The sequence below is a fragment of the Crotalus tigris genome, unplaced genomic scaffold (assembly GCF_016545835.1).
Source record: "Crotalus tigris isolate CLP2741 ecotype Arizona unplaced genomic scaffold, ASM1654583v1 scf7180000018537.1059022, whole genome shotgun sequence".
NCBI classification, from domain to species: Eukaryota; Metazoa; Chordata; class Lepidosauria; order Squamata; family Viperidae; genus Crotalus; species Crotalus tigris.
The window spans coordinates 527,270-545,973 of record NW_024097062.1 but is presented as its reverse complement, the minus strand read 5'-3'; the positions used below and the strand labels follow the sequence as shown (position 1 = coordinate 545,973).

The following is an 18,704-nucleotide window of genomic DNA, read 5'->3' as shown; positions in this document are numbered from 1 at the left end:
AGCATTTCTGTTGAGGATTGGCAGCGGGGGTGGGGTGTTTGATTTATATTCCCCCCCCCCGTCTGGGTGGATGCAGACCACGTGACCCTGGGACACTGTGACCGTCATAAATATGAATCAGTTGCCAAGCATCTGAATGTAAATCACAAGACCCTGGAGATGCTGCAACATTCCATATGATCAATGCTTCTGGGCTTAGCAGAAGTACCAGGATCAGTGCCCCTTTCCAGCTGATTGGTGCTTCTTCAGGGCTCAGAAGCACCAGGATCAGCACCAAGCTCCAGGTGGAGCCTGGCACTGATCCTGGCGCTTCCACTGAGTCCTGACACCCCCAAAGAAGCACCGATGAGCTGGAAAGCAGCACTGATCCTGGCGCTTCCACTGAGTCCTGACAGCCCCAAAGAAGCACCGATGAGCTGGAAAGCAGCACTGATCCTGGCGCTTCCACTGAGTCCTGACAGCCCCAAAGAAGCACCGATGAGCTGGAAAGCGGCACTGATCCTGGCGCTTCCACTGAGCCCTGACAGCTCCAAAGAAGCACCGATGAGCTGGAAAGCGGCACTGATCCTGGCGCTTCCACTGAGCCCTGACAGCTCCAAAGAAGCACCGATGAGCTGGAAAGCGGCACTGATCCTGGCGCTTCCACTGAGCCCTGACAGCCCTGAAGAAGTGCTGATCCTGGCACTTCTGCTCAGCCCTGCAGCTCCAGCCATCTCTCACTCAGGCTTGTGCGGTGCTGCCATTGGTTCAGTTCATTTCCCTCCCCTGCTACCACTTTTCTAGGATGGTCGCGTACCACCTGCCAGGTGCCAATGTACCACAGGTGGTACCCGTACCACTGGTTGAAAAGCCCTGTTCTATGCAACACATTTAATATTTCTATATCCAATAAGTTTCTCTAGTTGCATTGTAGTTTAGCAGCAACTTGTGGAGGAGGGACGCTCAGACTTGTACACCTCTGTTCTAAACTTTTTTCTTAGTAACAGATCAAAATTTACTTTTAATTGGTGCATCTCCCAAATAGATGCTCAAGAAACTGAGTCCATTTACTGGAAGAAGTAATATATTGTAAGACTTTACTTTTTAATACAGTTATCAAATGTAGATTAATCTGAACTCGCATACAAACAATTCAAGCTTTCTCCATGAATTTAAACCGGTTGCTCTAGTGTTGTTGGGCAGTTTATTCCATCATTTACTAAATTACAAAAACAGATTAAATCTACAAAAGATTTAAATAAGTGTAAACATTTAACTAAATACTACAGAGAAAAAGTTCTAACTGTTCATGGGTTACTGCTAAGAGGAAGAAGCTTTTCTTAAAAAAAATAGCTATGCAAGATAATATTGCAGATACCTAGGAGTAAGTGTCTGATTCCTAGATGAAGTTCATTTTCTAATATTTCATTTATAAAAGTTTGTCTGGAAGAATTCATCTGGTGTAGCTGAGTACAGATAGTCCTCAATTTAACTGCTTTTCATTTAAAACAGTTCAAAATTATGCCAGCCTCAGAAAAAGTGACTTGTGATCTGTATCATTACACCACCCTGTGATGGTCACATAACTGCTATGTAAATGCTTAGCAACTGGCTCACATTTATAACCAGGTGCAACATCCTACAATCATTTTGCAATATGTGACCTTAGTTGTAAAATTCCAGCAAAAAAAGTGCCCATGAGGGAACTGGAGCACGTGATTTGCTTCATAACCATCATGAAAATTTTCATAAAATTGGGTCTGACTAGATTTATGACCACAACAACCTGTAAGGGAAAATCCAGCCGCAACTGTGGTCATAAATTGAAGACTACCTGTTGTTGAGTCAAGCTATTCTTCATCTTGTACTTGAAGGCGCAAAGCTGCTGCTTCAGCCATACAATTTCAAGTCTTTCTCAAATTTAGTGTACATTAAGCAGTATGATTTCACTCTGATCTTACAGGTTTCCTGAGAAAAGCATGTAGCTGTTAAGTCTTTATTAATGTGCTGCATAATCTCAACTGTGCCTGCGAATCAGGTTAAATTTGCCACTAGGATCAGGAATGTACCATTTTTCCCAAACATCTGCAAAAGATGCTGTTCGCCCCCAGGGCTTGAAATGTCCATTCCAGTGGAGTAATTTGGCAGCTTTCACAAACTGTGGCGAGTATCTTTTGCCAGCATTTGAACCTTTAAATGGAATAAGAAAAAGAAATATAACAAGAAATCATGAGGCAGAAGTTGTTTCTGCAGTTTTCAACCACAGATGGAACTAACCATTTGATAGATTCGCATATTGAAATTTTCATCAGAAATACTTTGTTGCTTTCTCACTGCTCACTACCCTCAAAACTAGACATAAAGCCTTATTTTAGAGTCCTAAAGCTGAAATTCTTGCACTAATCAATAAGTGCATATTGAAATACCACAGAAGTTTCAAGTACATTGTATTTTAAAAAGGTCACATTTTCTTAATTAGACAATGTAAATGTTACTCTCCCAAAGAAAAAATAAGCATTTTATTGCAGGGGATGAAAAACATCCTACTAGTGAATTTCAACTCATAGTGGAGGTTTTGCCTGTTCCCTCCAGCTTCACACAAACCATAAAAAAACCCCGCTTCATTTCACAGATTTTGAGCATGCATGAGAAACAGCAAGGAAAATAATACATGTTCCCATTTCATCCCAAACCTCTAAAATTAGTACTGGATGGAGGGGGAAAGGGATTATAATCTCAACCCATTTGATTAGTAAAAATTAGTTCCAATTTGATAAAGGCACAAAATTAATGTGAAATTGTTTTTTTTCTCTCTACTTACCAAGATGGCGAACATTCCACATAGGGTCAATTTTTGAATGTCGTTTGTAAAATACAATGAGCAGGGGTGGTGTAGTGATACTTCCAGCAAGAGTCCTGCTATATATCTCTTCTCTAGTCAGTGATTAAGAAAATGCATATTACCAGCTAAACCAGAAGCGTTATTATTAGCAAGAAAAACCATTTTCATAGATGCATAATTTGAGTGGATTGCAATTTTGTTTTTAATGTATTTACATATTTTTGCATTTTTTTTAAATTTTCAATGGCAAACCCTTACTATTCACATTGTATCTTGGAGTAACATTGGACTGGACTCTCTCCTATAAGATAAACCTGAAGCCAGCAAGGGGCAAAAATCAATACTAGGGACAATATACTCCAGAAATTATGTGGAACTAAATGGGGAGCTTCAGTTGCCACCCTCAAGTCATCAGCCTTAGGGTTGGTCTACCCCATAGCAGAATACTGTGGATTAACAGCTGACATACTAGTAAGTTAGATGCCAGATACAATGACACCATGAGAATTATAAGTGGATATATTAAAACACTCCCGATTTGCTGGTTTCCTGTTCTGAACCATATAGCACCGCCAGCTTTATGAAGGCAAGATGCACTAGTAAGAGAATAAAAAAAAATTATGAACAATTCATTCCTACTGGTGCCGACCTTCCTCATTTATTAGCCAGAAGATTCAAATCCAAGAAATGCCCATTGGCACTTGCACAACATCAGCCAAACAATTTTAACATCAATTTCCAATGGAAAGTCAAATGGGTTGCTGAAGAATGCCCAAACATAAGAAGACAAAAATAACTCCACAAGAAAGGTGCCAGGCTTTGAACTACCATGTCAACAATGGACAACCCTGAATAGGATTCACATCTCCCAGGACATCTGCCAGGACTTTGTATAAATTGGGACACAGTCTCCTCTCAGTGGGACTTGGGAGTCCCACGTCAGACCATAGATTACATTGTGACTGGCTGTAAGCTAAGGGCATATACGGTGATTTCTGATTTTTTTTTAATATAAACAATGCTGCACTTCAATGTTTAGATGGCCTAGGCGTTGGTATTTGAACACAGATCTTTTCAACATTTATATTTTATTATGTTTTACTAATCTAGGTGAAATGTTAATATATATTGCTAGTCCATGTATGATATGCCATATAATAAATAACCACATTCTAGACAATGAGCTAGAAAAACACAATAAAGGAAGTGAGTGTTAGCAGAACACAAGATAATTGGCTTCAAATAAGAGATCCCTGTAGGGATAAATTTCCCATACAATAATGATTTTAGCACTGTCTAGATTTGTTTTCCTAAGGAATAATGCCCTTTTAAATATTTTGGACTGCTGCTTGCAAAATTTTCGGATGCCTGATAGACAACAGATTCAGGAAGATTGATAAGGAAGACAGACAATTCTTCAGGGTATCTTGATCTCTCCGCTTCCCATCCTCACATACAATTGGTCCCATTCTTCAAATATCAAATAAAAAAAAGCTCTGAACATACTCACACAACATTAAGTGTCATCCATTTCTCTAGCTGCTTAGTAACATTTTGTATTTTCCATTCTGTTAGATTTGCAACAAACACACCAGGATTGAAAGAGCAGGTGTTTGCTTTGATGGACAGCTTTCGAACCAGTTCTTTTTTATAATCAAGAAATCCCATGTAATTATACTGAAAATATATAGAAACTGGGCTTCAGATACAGTTTTATTCCTAACTTCCACTCCAAAGATTTATTCAATTACATATGCTTCCTTTCCTCTTTTTTAAAAGTCTCACTGAGTCAGACTTGATTTTGGATGGTTATATGTATTTTCCATGGTCTTTTCTTAGGTATGGAAGTGACCTGCCATTGCCTTTTTTTTCCAAACTGAAATGTTTAACCTATGTAGACCTTAAATTTGTTGAAGTCTCATCTAAACATACTATCCAGGTCTAATCTGCTTAATATTTTTAAGCCTGAAAGATTTCAAAGCAGATAGGCAGGAGGCTGGGCATAGGGGAAATTCTGTTCTGGCTATAGTTTCTACTCTCTCTCTCTGCCCTCTTAAAAATAATATATATATATATTCCTACCCAATGTATACAACATGATATACAATTAGTCCTTGTTTAGCAAGTTGCAATTACGACTGATGAAAAAGTAACCGGTTGAGTAGTCCTCGACTTACGACCGGTTGGGGGGGTCGCAGCATTAAAAAGGTTGAGAACCACTGATCTAGGGTCTTTCATTCTCATTTATTCAAATTTCTATAAGTCAACCAAATGACTGGGCAGCAAACAATCATAAAACAGTTAAAAACAATTACAATATAATACAAATTAAATATATCTGGCAACCGAGAAAAAGATTTCAAGCTGCTTTCACCTGATTTCCTGCTCCACGGACAGAAAACTTATTTGAAGTAGAGTCACAATCATCTGAGAATGCAGCTGCATGGCCTGGTTGCAATGGAGTGTTGTAAAGTTTAAGGATATCATCTGAAAATGCATCATAGACAATGAGAAACTGCTATTGCAAGCAAATGAAAACCCACAATTTGTCATTTTAACATAAATATTTCAACAGTCCTTTCCAATATTTAGAACATATATACTAACAGTGAATGTTATTCCAATAAATGCTATGCAAAGTTTAAAACTTGTATCTGTCTATCCAAAGAGCTTTCTTACTTGAACAAAAGCTTATATGTCACAAAGTAAATACGTTTTAAAACTGAAGTGTATTTCTCGGGCAGTTTTGTAATACAATATGGTTATATATATATAAAAACCCCATGTAACTTAATATGACAACCAGGGACAATGGTTGTGATGATGTATACTGCTCAGAATCACTTGTTGAAATTGTTGAGTATGGAAACCAAATAGATACTATTATATTTAGATGGAGGCATGCATCCAATAATCATGCATCCAACAATTTCAAAGTATTTTATTTTCAATTCATATTTGCACATGATAGAAATGAGCTCATTAGGCTAATATGAACTGCTATTTCAGCTAGAAATAAATTATCCTAATAAAATTTTATGTTCAAATATATATATGCCTCACCCATGGGCTGCCCATTTTAATCAAATAATTCTAGACAGCTAACAAGCATAAAAACATAACATCCAGATAAAAACAACAGAAAAAAAGATTAAAAGATGCCAGATTAAAAGTCTCAATCAAGGCAAATGTACAATAACTTTGGTAGCATCCTCTCTACTTTTTCTAGTGTGCATCTCCCTCCCCACTATTTTTCACTTAAATGTATTGGTAAAATTGATCTCAATTTTTTACATAGTCTCCAGAAAGTAAAAATTAAAGGTAGCTACAGTTTTATTTCTAAATGGCCTCATCTGCCTGAAAAACAAATACACAAGTAGCCTGGAGATTGATCACGAGTATGCTATGGTCTCACGATGATAGCAGATAACCTCAATTGGCACCCTGGTGAAATATGATGGTTTCTGCTACCTTAGTAGATATTTTATGACTACCTAAAAGCACACAGCATATTTTTCAAAACAACAAATATGACCACTGGCACAAACAACTGGAAGGTCTGGAAACAGAGATTATTATAAAGTAGGTTTGCTTTATAAGACATGATTAATTAGTCTAAACCAGAAGAACACAACATTTTTTTCAAGAGCTACCCTTGTCTTTCAGTAGTGTACCAGAGAAATACACTACAAAAAGTAGTAAGAGGGATCAGGATGAAAATTGCTATGATTTCTGGGAACTGAGATCTCAACACATCTCATTGGCACCAGATATGGCTTTATGTGTTGAAAGGAAACTTATATGTCCTTAAGCATATTTATAAAGCAAAGTCCCACACCTTGTACAATCACATCATCATCCAAATAAATGGCCTTTTCTGCATTTGGGACCCAATTAGGTAGATAGAATCTTGCAAAGGTCAGCTAGAAAGAAACAAAAGGTGATAAAAACAATTATGACATGTCAAACATTAGATACCTGTAACCAAATCTCTTTGATACATATATAGCAAGATTAAGTAGAAGTATTTGGGGCAACTTTAGTGAATAAAATGAAACTTATAAATTATTCCTTAGTAAATTACCAAAACTATCTAACTAAATCAGATACGCAAAAGAGAATTAAAGATTATATCAGTAATTATAGTAAAAGACAACTTCCTAAAAAGTGTAATAACTAAGTAAATATTCAAACATAAATTATCAGTAATGTTGAAAATGTTATATTTACAGTAAAATAAATCAGTTGTTCTTACCGGTTTTATGGAATTTGGCATTTTTGAGTCTATCTGCACTTTTCCAGCCAGCATACCAGGATCAAAATTCAAAATTTGGTATTGAACTTTTTTTAAACTGGTTTTACTAAGCCACAACCTACACAATTAAGAAATAGAAATATCAAATAGCTGGAGTGATATCCTACAAAATAATTCTTTGAATTTTCTCATCATGGTGAATCTTGTAACAATCAAGAATAGGACAGAGTATGACAATCTGAAATTCAGGATTACATAACAGAGACCCAATTTGATGTAATGGTTAAGGTATCATGCCAAAAACTGGTAGACTGTGCATTTTAGTCCCACCTTAGGCACAAAGTCAGCTTGGTGGTTTTGGGTCAATCACACTCAGTCTTACGAAAAAGGAAAGGGCAAATCACTTCTGAAAATATTACCAAGAGAATTGCTTGAATCAAACTGATAGGAAAGAAGGAAGGAAGGAAGGAAGGAAGGAAGGAAGGAAGGAAGGAAGGAAGGAAGGAAGGAAGGAAGGAAACAGGTTAGGGCTGCACATACTACAAAATGACCCAGAAGAATAACAAGTAGCACCTCTTAGTACTCACTAAAGCAGCTACTTTTCTTTTCAAGAATCAGGAAGCTAAAAAAAAATGTGGTTGCTTTAAAAGTCACCTCGGTCAAATAATTAAAGGTCAAGAATAAATAACTGTTTCTTAATCACTAAATATAAGAATAACTATCTTTTTCGAATGCATGATTGCATCTAAAAATCATCCTCTACTAAATAAATGGGCAATAAAATTTCATAAATAGTTTTTACCTCAGATGGTCCACAGTGTCATTCAGAGTGACAATATGGAATGCAACATTGGATTTGGTGTTTTGCTGAATACTGTTCACAGCTGCAATTACACCACCAAGCCTTTCTTCAGATGCCGTAAGGACCACAGGAATTTCCTTGTCATTTTCTTTCACTATCAATCTTTGAGGAGCTTCAGGTATAAAATCTATTGGCTGAAATCTTAGTGGATTTGAATCTACAGATAATTATTTACAGCATTACATTTTTGACTTAGCGTGTTGGGTAACTTCAGATTTTGTCTTATGTAAACCAAGGTTAATGGCACAATATGCAAACTCAGTTATGGTTTATTGAATAAACCATGGCTTAAAAAACCCCGGTTAAACAAACCCTAGCTACTGTGATGTTTAAACCAATGTTTATCTCTTAATGATCACCTCTTATAAGGCAACAATTACTTTGAAGTTATTTCCAAACAATAAAATTTACAGATTGAAATCATGTCCAATAAAATCTATATTTTAAGTTATATTAAAAAACTGATACAAAAGATGCAACTCTGACTGTATTTCAGCTCAGGTACCATGAAAATAGCCATCCTACCGAGTGACTGTTTCATTTTTAACAACCTCTAGTGAGAAATGCTAAATAATAGTAAAAGTGGGCAATTACAAGGAATTGCAAATGGATGACAATAATCTTTAAAGGTATGGAATCAAAATTAAATAGTGCCACCATGCAATATGTTTTTTTACAGAAAAAAATCTTGCTTGTAAAACATATACAAGGTTATTTATTTCCTATCAAATAAACATTTTTACTGAATCAGACATTAAAATAGAGAAATGGAGGAATACCTGATAATTCTTTTTTTAAGATATCACTGAGACCTAGGAAGTTGTGATGCAGCACTAACAGAAATATAACAACAACAAATACGAGGATGGTTATGTTTACTGCAATGAAAAAAAGAAAGTGGTTGTTAGAATAACAGCATCTGAGTATTTTAACTTTTAAAAAATCATTATTTAGAGGAAAAATTACCTTTTCTTAATGACATTTTCTTTGTGGATGAAAAATCTCTTCACAGGTCTACAAAAAAGGAACATAACTAAGAAAGTCTCCACAAACATGCAAAGAGATCCAATAAGAGATAAAATATAATATTCACAGGTTAAGTAGTAATACTGTGCATAATGAGGAACAAAAATTGGGAGAAAATGTCAGATTTCCAACATTTACCTAGAAAAAGACATTTTGAAATGTAATTTTCCATTGATCAGAGATATTTTTATGAAAAACAGTTATTTATTATATTTACTAAACTCAAGAATCAAACAAGGATAGGGTTCCTCCTAAATTCAGAAAGCAAATAAAAGACTGAACTAGAAAACAGAGCTCAAATTTACTATTTTAGGCCTACATTCTCAATGTAATTAAATTATCTGCTTCCAGTCTGAAAGCAAGTACAAAGCAATTTTGTCTACGCTGCAGCCAAGTTAGAGAGGGCTGACTTCATAGTTTGGTAATCCTAAATTACCTATTTTATTTTTTAGAATATTCTTACCACAAAGCATTTTGCACTAATAATGAGAAACATCTTCATTGTTGCTATTGCATTGGGTTTTATAAGTACATGCTACAAACTGTAGTTTGCACATGTGATTTGTTTACATTCCAGTGAGTTACACTCCCAAAAACCTTTACCATTCAATAAATGAGGAATTTGATGCTAATAAATATATTAATAAAGATTCCTGTTACATAGCTTCTCAATTATAATAATTAATCTGTAATCCTATACTGTACAATAAAAGCTATATTTAAATGAGATAATAGCATTTTGTTAGATCAAAAATTATGGGGCTTTAAGGTGAACAGAATCTGTGGCATCGACCACATTTGGAATAATAACTTAATGACTATAGATTTGTTCATATATTTCATTTATCTTGTGGGTTGTAATTTGTAATCCTATTGTAACCATGATGCTTTACAAGAAGTCAATATTATCAAAATTAATATTAAGAATTCAGGGAACTAAAATTGTATTGTATGTAAAAGAAATGGGAATAGTTAGCACTAAGATAAGAAGATAAGGGGTACAGTAGTTTCTGAAAGAATGCCATTAGATCATAAAAAGTGCCTACTGGATCACACCAAGATCCATCATGATCCTCTTAAATCACTTTTTTTCTAATCTAAAAAGTCCCAAATGTTCTACCGCTGTTGTTTAATCATTGATCACTTTTCTGTGTTTTTTCAGCCCTAGGATCTTTTTAGTGCGATTATCACAAGTATACAAAATATTCAGGTGCAGACATACTGCCAATTTATGACAGAGTAATACAACGTTAGCTGTTCTTATTTTTCACCCCTTTCCTGCTGAATCTTAAAATGGAATTTACCTGGTATTTTTTTAACAGCTACTGCACATGGAAACAGCATCTGCTACAATCCTAAAATCTTTTTTTCTTGATTATAGATAGCTCAGATTTCTTCAATGTAGTGTATGTATGAAGTTGGAGGAAAGTATAGTGAACATATCTCACTTTATTTTAGCTGAACTTCATTCAGCGTGTATTCTCTCCATAAAATCCTTTTGGAGCTCACCATTTTTTATTTTTAACACCCTGAAAAGTTTCACAGGAATAGCTAATATACATACTGGTATTTAGTCAGGGGTTTGACAGCATCAGTAGGAGATGCTTCAATTTGGATACCTGTACTGACTTGGGGGAAGTAGCAGTAGCTTAAATGCCCTCTTCAAACTTCTATATAGTTTATTCCCACAGTGCCTTTCAAATTATCAATATCTGTCAATATTGTAAGTTCACAGTTTAAGATAATTCATTGTCATATAAAATTTGCGCAAGACTAGAATCACCATTCAACAGTTATTGTTAACTGTTAAGTATCAACCAGCCAGGTGACCGTATGCACAAATATAAAGAGCATGTTGCTCTTCTGCAGCTACATAACTGATGCTCTGCAAATGTTTAACATCTTATCTCTTCAATGTTTTTTCCTTCTTTCCACTGTCTAATCCTATTCCAAAACGTCTGTATCATTGTTACTGCAAATGACATCAGTCAAAGATCACAATCCATCAGTTCAAAAGAAACTACTACCACTTTTCAAAAGGAAACCCCATCATTCGCTTGCTTTCCATCCCCCTTGCTCAGAGATTCTGGCCACCCGACTAGATCCGCTGCATATTAAAAAGGGAAATGTATAATATCTGCATAACATACAGTAAAGCTTATTATTCACTTCAGATCCATTCCAGCAGTTCAACCCCCATGGTACGGCAAACAGGCAGGTCTATTCCCACGAGTCTTACTTGCTGGCCCACAATACAGAGATCCTTCTATTCCTCCCTTCCCTTTGCACAGTTTGGCAGCCACGCGCGAATTGCCAACTCAACACCAAGTACTGTGAATCAACAGCTGAAAAAATAAAAGGTGCCTATCAAAGTGCCTGATTTTTTAAAAAGGCGATACGTAAAGAAGCGCGTTCACAAAAGCGTTAATGCCAAACATGTCTCCATAACTACATCCATTTTCGTGGTAGAAAAAAAAAAACAAAGCGGCAACACGCTAGACGCCACCTTCACTAAGACCCGTTTCTCACGAAAAGAAAAGGGTGGGAAAGGCCTGCTGCGCGTGTTGTCATGGTGACGAACTAAGATTCCGCCGAGGCCTGTGACGTCATAGCGCTATTGCCAGCCGACCGATAGACGGCAGCATCCATCGGCGGAATTGCCATTTTTCTGGAATGAGTCCAGGAGGGGAACGGCCCCCACACCCCACCCAAGCCGAACCGGAAATTCAACAATGATGAGGCGGGGCAAGAGGACGTCTAATCCGGTATGCTCAAGAGCGCCCGCCTTACGGCAGAAAGCCGTCTTGATCAAGAAGCCGGAAGCGCCCGTTGACTGTTCTTCGCTTGGCTGTCCAGCCTCCAACGACAACCCGCAAGACGACTCTTTCCAGCCGCCGGAGAGCAAGCTTCCTCCCTGCAGAGCCGAGGAGCTTCCGCTGCCTCCCTTCCTCTCGGAAAGCGCTGACGGCTGTAGAGATCTAGGCGCCGCTGCTCCGCCGGGCACCATGCTCAACTTCTTCCGATCCATTCCGACGCAGATGGTAAGACGGTGGCGTCCCGGGACTTGCCTCCGTCTCACCCCCCGCTAGTGCAGGACAGAATTGTGCCGTCCACCCGACTTTCAGGTCGGGCAGGAAGTGGTAAAGCATCCAGGCACCAAATGGGAACTGCCTGGCTGTCTGCGCTGATAAGGAGACGTGTCCTAAATAGAGGCGCCCGAAGGTCCGATGACTGTAGGTGCCGATTTAGGCGGAAAGATTTTCGGTTCGTAATACAAAACGAAAGGCTCCGTTGTTCTACGTCCTCTGTCCCCCTCCCTGTTTTTGAATTATTGTCTCGAGTTTCAGTACCTAAATTGTATACTCCAAAATAAGTTTTTGTTTCGGTAGGATTTTATCAGCTGCCTCATAATGTATTTGGTGGATAGCGTAGGTAAAACAAAATTAACAACCAGTACCATGCTAAAATCAGTTAAACATATTTAACACAGAATTCTACTTCAAAAAGATAACATCAAACATCGCCCTTGGAAAATATTGAAACACTAAATTTAAAATATTACATTGATTAAATTCATTAAAGCTGCTTAGAGTAGCCCCACAGAGAGATAGGCAGCAAATAAATTTAACAAATAAATAAAAGACCTAGGTAAATAAGGAGATATTACATACTACTGACATAATAGATAAAATAGGTGCTGCTGAACATATTTTCTCCCTCAGAAGTCTCTACTATTTAAAGGGACATTTAGATATGAATAAATTTAATCCCTGTGGTATGCGAGTGCCAACTCAGTTGGATTTATTGATAGAGCATTAAACATCCTAATCTTTTTTGACATTTACCATAAATTGGGCAGACTAGACTTGTTAATTTCTTCTTGTTTTCCAAATTGACTAGACTTATTCAATTGATTGTTTTATTTGATTATTTATTTGGAGCATTTATATGGCCACTCATATCCAAACAACATGATTCAACATAGGTAGCTTGATTATGTACCATCAAATCATTTTCAACTCCTAGTGATTAGATAGTTAAAATGGCTTACAAAAGCATTAACTATGCAGTGTAAAAGTAACATCACTAAAACCAAAAATGTGAACTGGCGAGCAAACTAGAATATATCTTTCCAATGGGTACTGAGCAATATATTTTTCATCTTGACCCAAGAGCCAGGTTTGAATTGCCTTTCTAATGCCCTGTAGGATTCAGTCAAACTGAGAAGAGGAATCATTCCAAAGGCAAGGGCCAACACCAAGAAGGCATGCCTACTAGGTCTCACTAAATGACATTATTGTTATTTTCCATCCAAAGTGTGATATATAAAATATTTTAAAAAGTCTGAACACATGAATACTGTTTACATAACGAAGTTGGGCAGGGATTACAGTCCTTCCATACAGAATTTCTATTTTACAATTATCAAGGCTTGTGCTTGTGTTTACATTTCTTTCCTTCTTTCCTTTAGGCATTAAATGTTTATTCCTTCTCTTTCTAGTTCCTATTTAGTGTAATAATCCAGAAATCCCCAATCTTTTGGGCACTAGGGACTGGTTCCATGGAGAAAGGTTTTTCTGCGGACCGGAGAGTGCGTGGTTTTGTGTGCTGCCTGCATCCCACGGATGGGGCTTTGCTTGTTTGTGCGGACTCGTTACTGACATGCCGCAGCCTGGTACCAGTCCATGGACCAGAGGTTGGGGACCCCTGTAATAACCTATATGGCTGGGTTCTAGAGATGGTTAATTCTTCTTGGAGGGGGTTGTTTTTCCACCCTTTAAAGAGTCATTGTTTTGCCTCACCTCAAGAAGTCATTGCTGCCAACCTAATTAGATAATTTTCAGACAGTGTCCAACTTTCCCTTTTTAGGGAAGGTTGTTGAAAAGGTGATCATGCAACAGCTTCAGAGGATCTTGGATGAAGTGGTTATTTTAACCCATTTCAGTTTGTTTCAGGCCTAGATATGAGGCTGAAACAAAATTGTGCATTTAGATGTCTGGAGGTTGGGGAACAGCAGGCTTTAACCCTTGCAAGATCAAGTGGCTTCAGGTTTGGGGGCCTTCGGGATCTGGGAACTTAACATCTTTGGTACTGGATGGGGAGGCATTGCCCCAGAGCCTATGCTCAATCTGGGGTCATTCTAGACTTATTGAGCAGATGGCAGTTGTAGTTAGGAGGGCCTTTGAGCCACTTTGGATTATGCACTATTTGCACCTCTTCCTGGCTTGGGAAACTCTGCTCTCAGTCACTCATGCCCTGGATTACTGTAATGCACTCTAAAATGGGCTGCCCTTAAAGAGCACATGGAAGGTGCAACTGGGTGCAAAATGCAGTGGTGCAAGAAATTATAGATGTTACCTGATCAGCCATAATCAGCATGTTAAACTACTGCTCCACAAGCTGCAATGGTTAACAGTTTGCTTTTGGGTTCAATTCAAGGTGATGCTAATGAAGTAAAGCCTTAGATGACACAGGATAGTTTTTGGAGGGACCACCTCAACTTAACATCTATTTGCCCCATTATATGTTATAGTTTCCCTTTCAAAGGAGTTACATCTGACAAGAACCAGGAGACAAGCCTTTTCTGCCATAGCACCCATGCTTTGGAATGTTATCCCCCCCCCATCCAAGATTTAATTGGCCCAAACCTTATTAACTTTCTAGAAAGCACTGAAGACACAGGCTCTGCTGCCATGTTTGGGGCATGTCCTGTGACAGCATGCAACCTATGCAGTGGTTATGTTGTTCATAAGATGAATGCCATTCTCCTGCAGATTATTTTTTAGGGTTTTAATGGTTTTAATGCTTAATGGTGTTTTAATTATTGTTTTACTTGTATTTGTTTTTTGAGTTTTAACTGTGAGTCACCTAGTCACATGTGCAAGATGTACAAATTGAACAAATAAGTATAAATGAGTGGACCAAAATGAACTAGTCCATTCCCTTCAGTTCTGATTGAATTCTGCTAACTTCAATTAACTAAAATCACACATTGAATCAAATTATGATTTGCTGTGACTATGAATTATTACTTAAGCCACAATGATTAAGTTTACATATTCACATTAAATATTAATAGAATGTGCAAACCTAGCCAGAACACAAATATCTGAAGAATTTTACAAAATTCTTTGTAGAGAGGTAAAGCAAAATCTTTTTTTCATCCTCTGGTTAGACAAAACTTGACGAGCATATTAAACTTTCAAGAAGTGAGCTGACATCACTACTTAGAGGCTATAATAGCTAGCTGTGCCTAAAGATGTCACAAAAGTCAAATGTAAGTTGATGGGTAAATATAGTTAATTTATTTAGCAGACAACAGCAATTAGAAATGAACTGTACTCTGACAGCATTTCTAAATATACTCAACTGTTCTTTCACATTCAGTAGAAATATCTATTTTTAAGAACTCTTCCTCGGGTTTATTTTTAAATGTATTCTCAGCTCTTATTCCTATTACATTATCAGAAATCTTAGTGTAAGCCGGGGGTGTCAAACTGCCAGCCCGCAGGCCAGATGCATCACCGGGAAACTGCGCCCACCCCATTGCCAGCAATGGGGAAAAAGGCCCAATACGTTGCGCAATGTCACGTGACTTTGCGAGTTTGACATGTCTGGTGTAAGCTATAATATTTAAGAATGGGGAAAATATTGGTGCTATTTTTCTTTTTCCACAGGACTACAAAGGCCAAAAACTAGCAGAGCAGATTTTCCAAGGAATAATCCTTTTCTCTGCTGTAAGTATAATAAAAACATAGAAAACCGTCACTGTAAATTCATCAGCTTTCCACTTTACCTTCCTGAAAAGATGTTCACAAGAGGTAAAGAATGTTCTGAATTCCAGTCCTTTTTCAAAATAGCTATCATTGTAGTAGGAACATTCTGGATTAAAATCTATACCTTTCTCAGCATTGTGCCTTGAACTATATAGACCAGTGGTTCTCAACCTGTGGGTCGGGACCCCATTTGGGGTCGAATGACCATTTCACGGGGGTCGCCAAACAACGCAGTCCACCATTTTTCCCCCCTTTTCCTTAGCTGTGCTACTCCCTTTTATTCTATTGGCTTTTGAAAGCCAATAGAATAGACTCTCTTGAATACAGTCTAATTCTATTGGCTTTCAAAAGCCAATAGGAATTGTTCAGGCTGCCTCTGCCCTGCTGAGCCCGCCAAAAATCCCATTCTGCAAACAGTGCTGCACCAGTTCAGTAGTCCTCGACTTACGACCAGTTGGGGGTCGCGGCATTAAAAAGGTTGAGAACCACTGATATAGGCTATAAGAGTTTGATGCTTTCTTATGAATTCCCAGTAACTTCCTTAGTTGTTGTATACATTTTAAATTGTTATATTGGATTCGAGAAATAGACTTGAATATCCTTTGTTGTATCTATTTTTTATCTTGTAGGTGGTTGGTTTTATTTATGGATATATTACTGAACAGTTTGGCTGGACAGTTTACATAGTAATGGCTGGATTTGCTATATCGTGCCTGGTAAGAATATAACTTTATAGCAAATATTCATAATATATTCAAAATATCAAGCATTGCAATGGCTGTAGTAAATTGTGCCCATAATGCAAGCACATACCTAAATGATTACAGTAATTATTTTTTTCTTTGGTAAGTAAATTAACATTGTATTATATGTTATTCTATTGTCTTGATATTCTAGTTTTTTGTTTTTGCATTTGGCTTCTATCCTGATCTTCATTTGAAGTAACTAGATATAATATGGAAATACTGCTCACCAGATTAGTCTCCTTTGCACTTAATCTTAGTTTTCCTAACCAAAAATAAAGCATTTAATAGGAGTCTTGAGTTGTCCTTTTTTTTATTATTATTACAGCTCACACTGCCTCCATGGCCCATTTACCGTCGCAATCCTCTGAAATGGCTTCCTGTTCAGGAATCTGCAATAGATGATAAGAAACCTGCAGACAGAAAAGTAAAGAGGCATCCTAAAAATTGAAAAACTACATCTTCTGTATGATTTTCTGTCATTAAATTTGCTTTAAAATCAATTACTTTTTCTCTTTTATTTGGTTTGGTATTTCTGCACACAGTTGGAGAATAAATTCTTCCTTTTTATTTAACTCCATCCATGGTATAGTAAACTTGGTGATTTATTAGTATTAATTTAAATATTGGAATACCTGCATTTAATAGCAGAATTGCTAAACTATAGTTTAGCTCGGCAATCTTTTCTAGTACATCTTAGGAGGATTAAGGGAGCCATGGAAATAATTTTGCTATTCCATCTTTTGTAATGGTTAAAAGTCTACTATCACTAATCATAGAAATCTCAATTCTAGTCAACAATAAAATAGGCCAATCTCTTTAAACCAGTCTCTTAGACATTATTGCAAAATCATATTATGACTAATTCTGAATCTGTTTAAATGATATTTTAAATAATATGTATGTATTCATTTTCAAAGTAGTCGTGTCAATTCCAGAAAAATAATAACCTTCTGGCACTTTAATAATTAGCACTTATTATGGGATGAAATTTTAATGGATTATAGTTCACTTTAACAGATGTAATATAGATTAGGCAGCGTTCCAGATCATGCTCATGAACACACATAATAATGACCAGATGTGATCACTGGGAATAAATGTACACAAATCATAATGCCAGAAATCACAGTAGTATCTAAAAACTACAGTAGCAACTATGTTAACGTCTCTGAACACCAACTGACATTATTTGCAGTGATCTGCCCTGAGTGAATGAATTTCAAAAAAAACTCCAGCATGAAAGTAAATTTACTATAGCAATCCCATTTTGTCACTTACGACTTGGACCAAAATTATAGGGGCATAGTAGATTATCATACCAAAATTATTCTTTTCAATGATATTTTGATGCTATAACCATTTGGGTTTTACATCATATGTATGACTTGTGTATTTAATTTCCTTCTAATAGGACTCTTCTGCATTCTCTAACCTCCATCATTCATGCATATTTTTCCGGCATCTGAACTGTAATCCATAATCTGCATTCCATGATAAATGCTGGTATTCTGTGAATTGGCAAAGCATTTGTTGCTTTTAAATTTTATTATTGCATGTCCTAAAAATATGAAGAACAACAAAAATAACTCCATCTTCCAGGTTTTGTAGAAAGGTTTATTGATATAACAGCTGAGTTTGTATAATAACTATATTTTGGGGATATAACTTCTTCCACTTTGAGAAATGTCTCATCTGGCAGTTTATTTCCATTGGCAGAATAAACAATGGTAGAATTTTCACCTTCTTTCTTTGGTCTCTTAGAAATCTGCTATGTTTCATTAGATTTTCTGTAATATTGGGGATGTGGTAGCAGTATTGGCATCTATGCTCCTTTTCATCAACATGAGTATTCTACTCAGTTCTGCTCAATGGATGCTATGACTAATGGAATTAACTCCTGGATCCAATCCATTCAAAGCACCGGGATGGGGGGGGGGAGAGGAAGTCCTGCACTGGCTCTAATTAGGGCCAGGTATTACTATAAAATATTATTTTTTGCCTTTTGGGCACAATAGTGTTTCTGCTTTTTTACTATTTTCAATGTTACATCTACTGATTCAGATTCCTTGGCTGTTCCCTCTACACTCAAAACATAGTCCCATGTAATCTTAAAACTGTTCCCATTTGGTGAAACGATGCTTCCATTTGTGGCTTTTGAACTGGCCTCAGTTTATTTCACATATTATTTAATTTCACTTGGTTTAATTAATTATATATT

The 18,704-nt window shown here is 36.9% G+C and overlaps 2 protein-coding genes across 4 annotated transcripts; one reads left to right on the top strand and one right to left on the bottom strand.

The window, feature by feature from the left end:
• Window positions 1-1,045: 1,045 nt before the first annotated feature.
• Window positions 1,046-11,545, bottom strand: GLT8D1 (glycosyltransferase 8 domain containing 1). Of its 3 annotated transcripts, none has more exons than XM_039353894.1 (10): window positions 11,115-11,545; window positions 8,905-8,952; window positions 8,718-8,816; window positions 7,879-8,095; window positions 7,077-7,194; window positions 6,660-6,744; window positions 5,196-5,308; window positions 4,332-4,498; window positions 2,801-2,913; window positions 1,046-2,169 (listed from the first exon to the last, which is right to left on the bottom strand). In XM_039353894.1, exons 2-10 carry the CDS (start codon window positions 8,918-8,920, stop codon window positions 1,997-1,999), a joined length of 1,101 nt encoding a protein of 366 aa, XP_039209828.1. In that variant the 5' UTR covers window positions 8,921-8,952; window positions 11,115-11,545; the 3' UTR covers window positions 1,046-1,996. The 3 variants fall into 3 exon arrangements, with proteins under 3 accessions (XP_039209828.1, XP_039209829.1, XP_039209830.1); XM_039353895.1 differs by having other exon boundaries at window positions 11,204-11,545; XM_039353896.1 differs by lacking the exon at window positions 11,115-11,545 and adding an exon at window positions 10,269-11,089.
• Window positions 11,546-11,681: 136 nt separating this feature from the next.
• On the top strand, window positions 11,682-16,986 carry SPCS1 (signal peptidase complex subunit 1). Its single transcript, XM_039353897.1, has 4 exons — window positions 11,682-12,005; window positions 15,642-15,701; window positions 16,370-16,456; window positions 16,812-16,986. The coding sequence occupies exons 1-4, from the start codon at window positions 11,697-11,699 to the stop codon at window positions 16,932-16,934; spliced, it is 579 nt and encodes a 192-aa protein (XP_039209831.1). The 5' UTR covers window positions 11,682-11,696; the 3' UTR covers window positions 16,935-16,986.
• Window positions 16,987-18,704: the final 1,718 nt, after the last annotated feature.

Coding starts and splice junctions, on each gene's coding strand:
- GLT8D1 (XM_039353894.1), bottom strand. Junction 8,096..8,717: donor CTTAAAAAAAGAATTATCAG/GTATTCCTCCAT, acceptor AATTATCTGTAG/ATTCAAATCCACTAAGATTT. Junction 6,745..7,076: donor TGCCAAATTCCATAAAACCG/GTAAGAACAACT, acceptor GTTTCTTTCTAG/CTGACCTTTGCAAGATTCTA.
- SPCS1 (XM_039353897.1), top strand. CDS start 11,697: ATGATGAGGCGGGGCAAGAGGACGTCTAATCCGGTATGCTCAAGAGCG. Junction 15,702..16,369: donor GAATAATCCTTTTCTCTGCT/GTAAGTATAATA, acceptor TTTATCTTGTAG/GTGGTTGGTTTTATTTATGG. Junction 16,457..16,811: donor GATTTGCTATATCGTGCCTG/GTAAGAATATAA, acceptor TTATTATTACAG/CTCACACTGCCTCCATGGCC.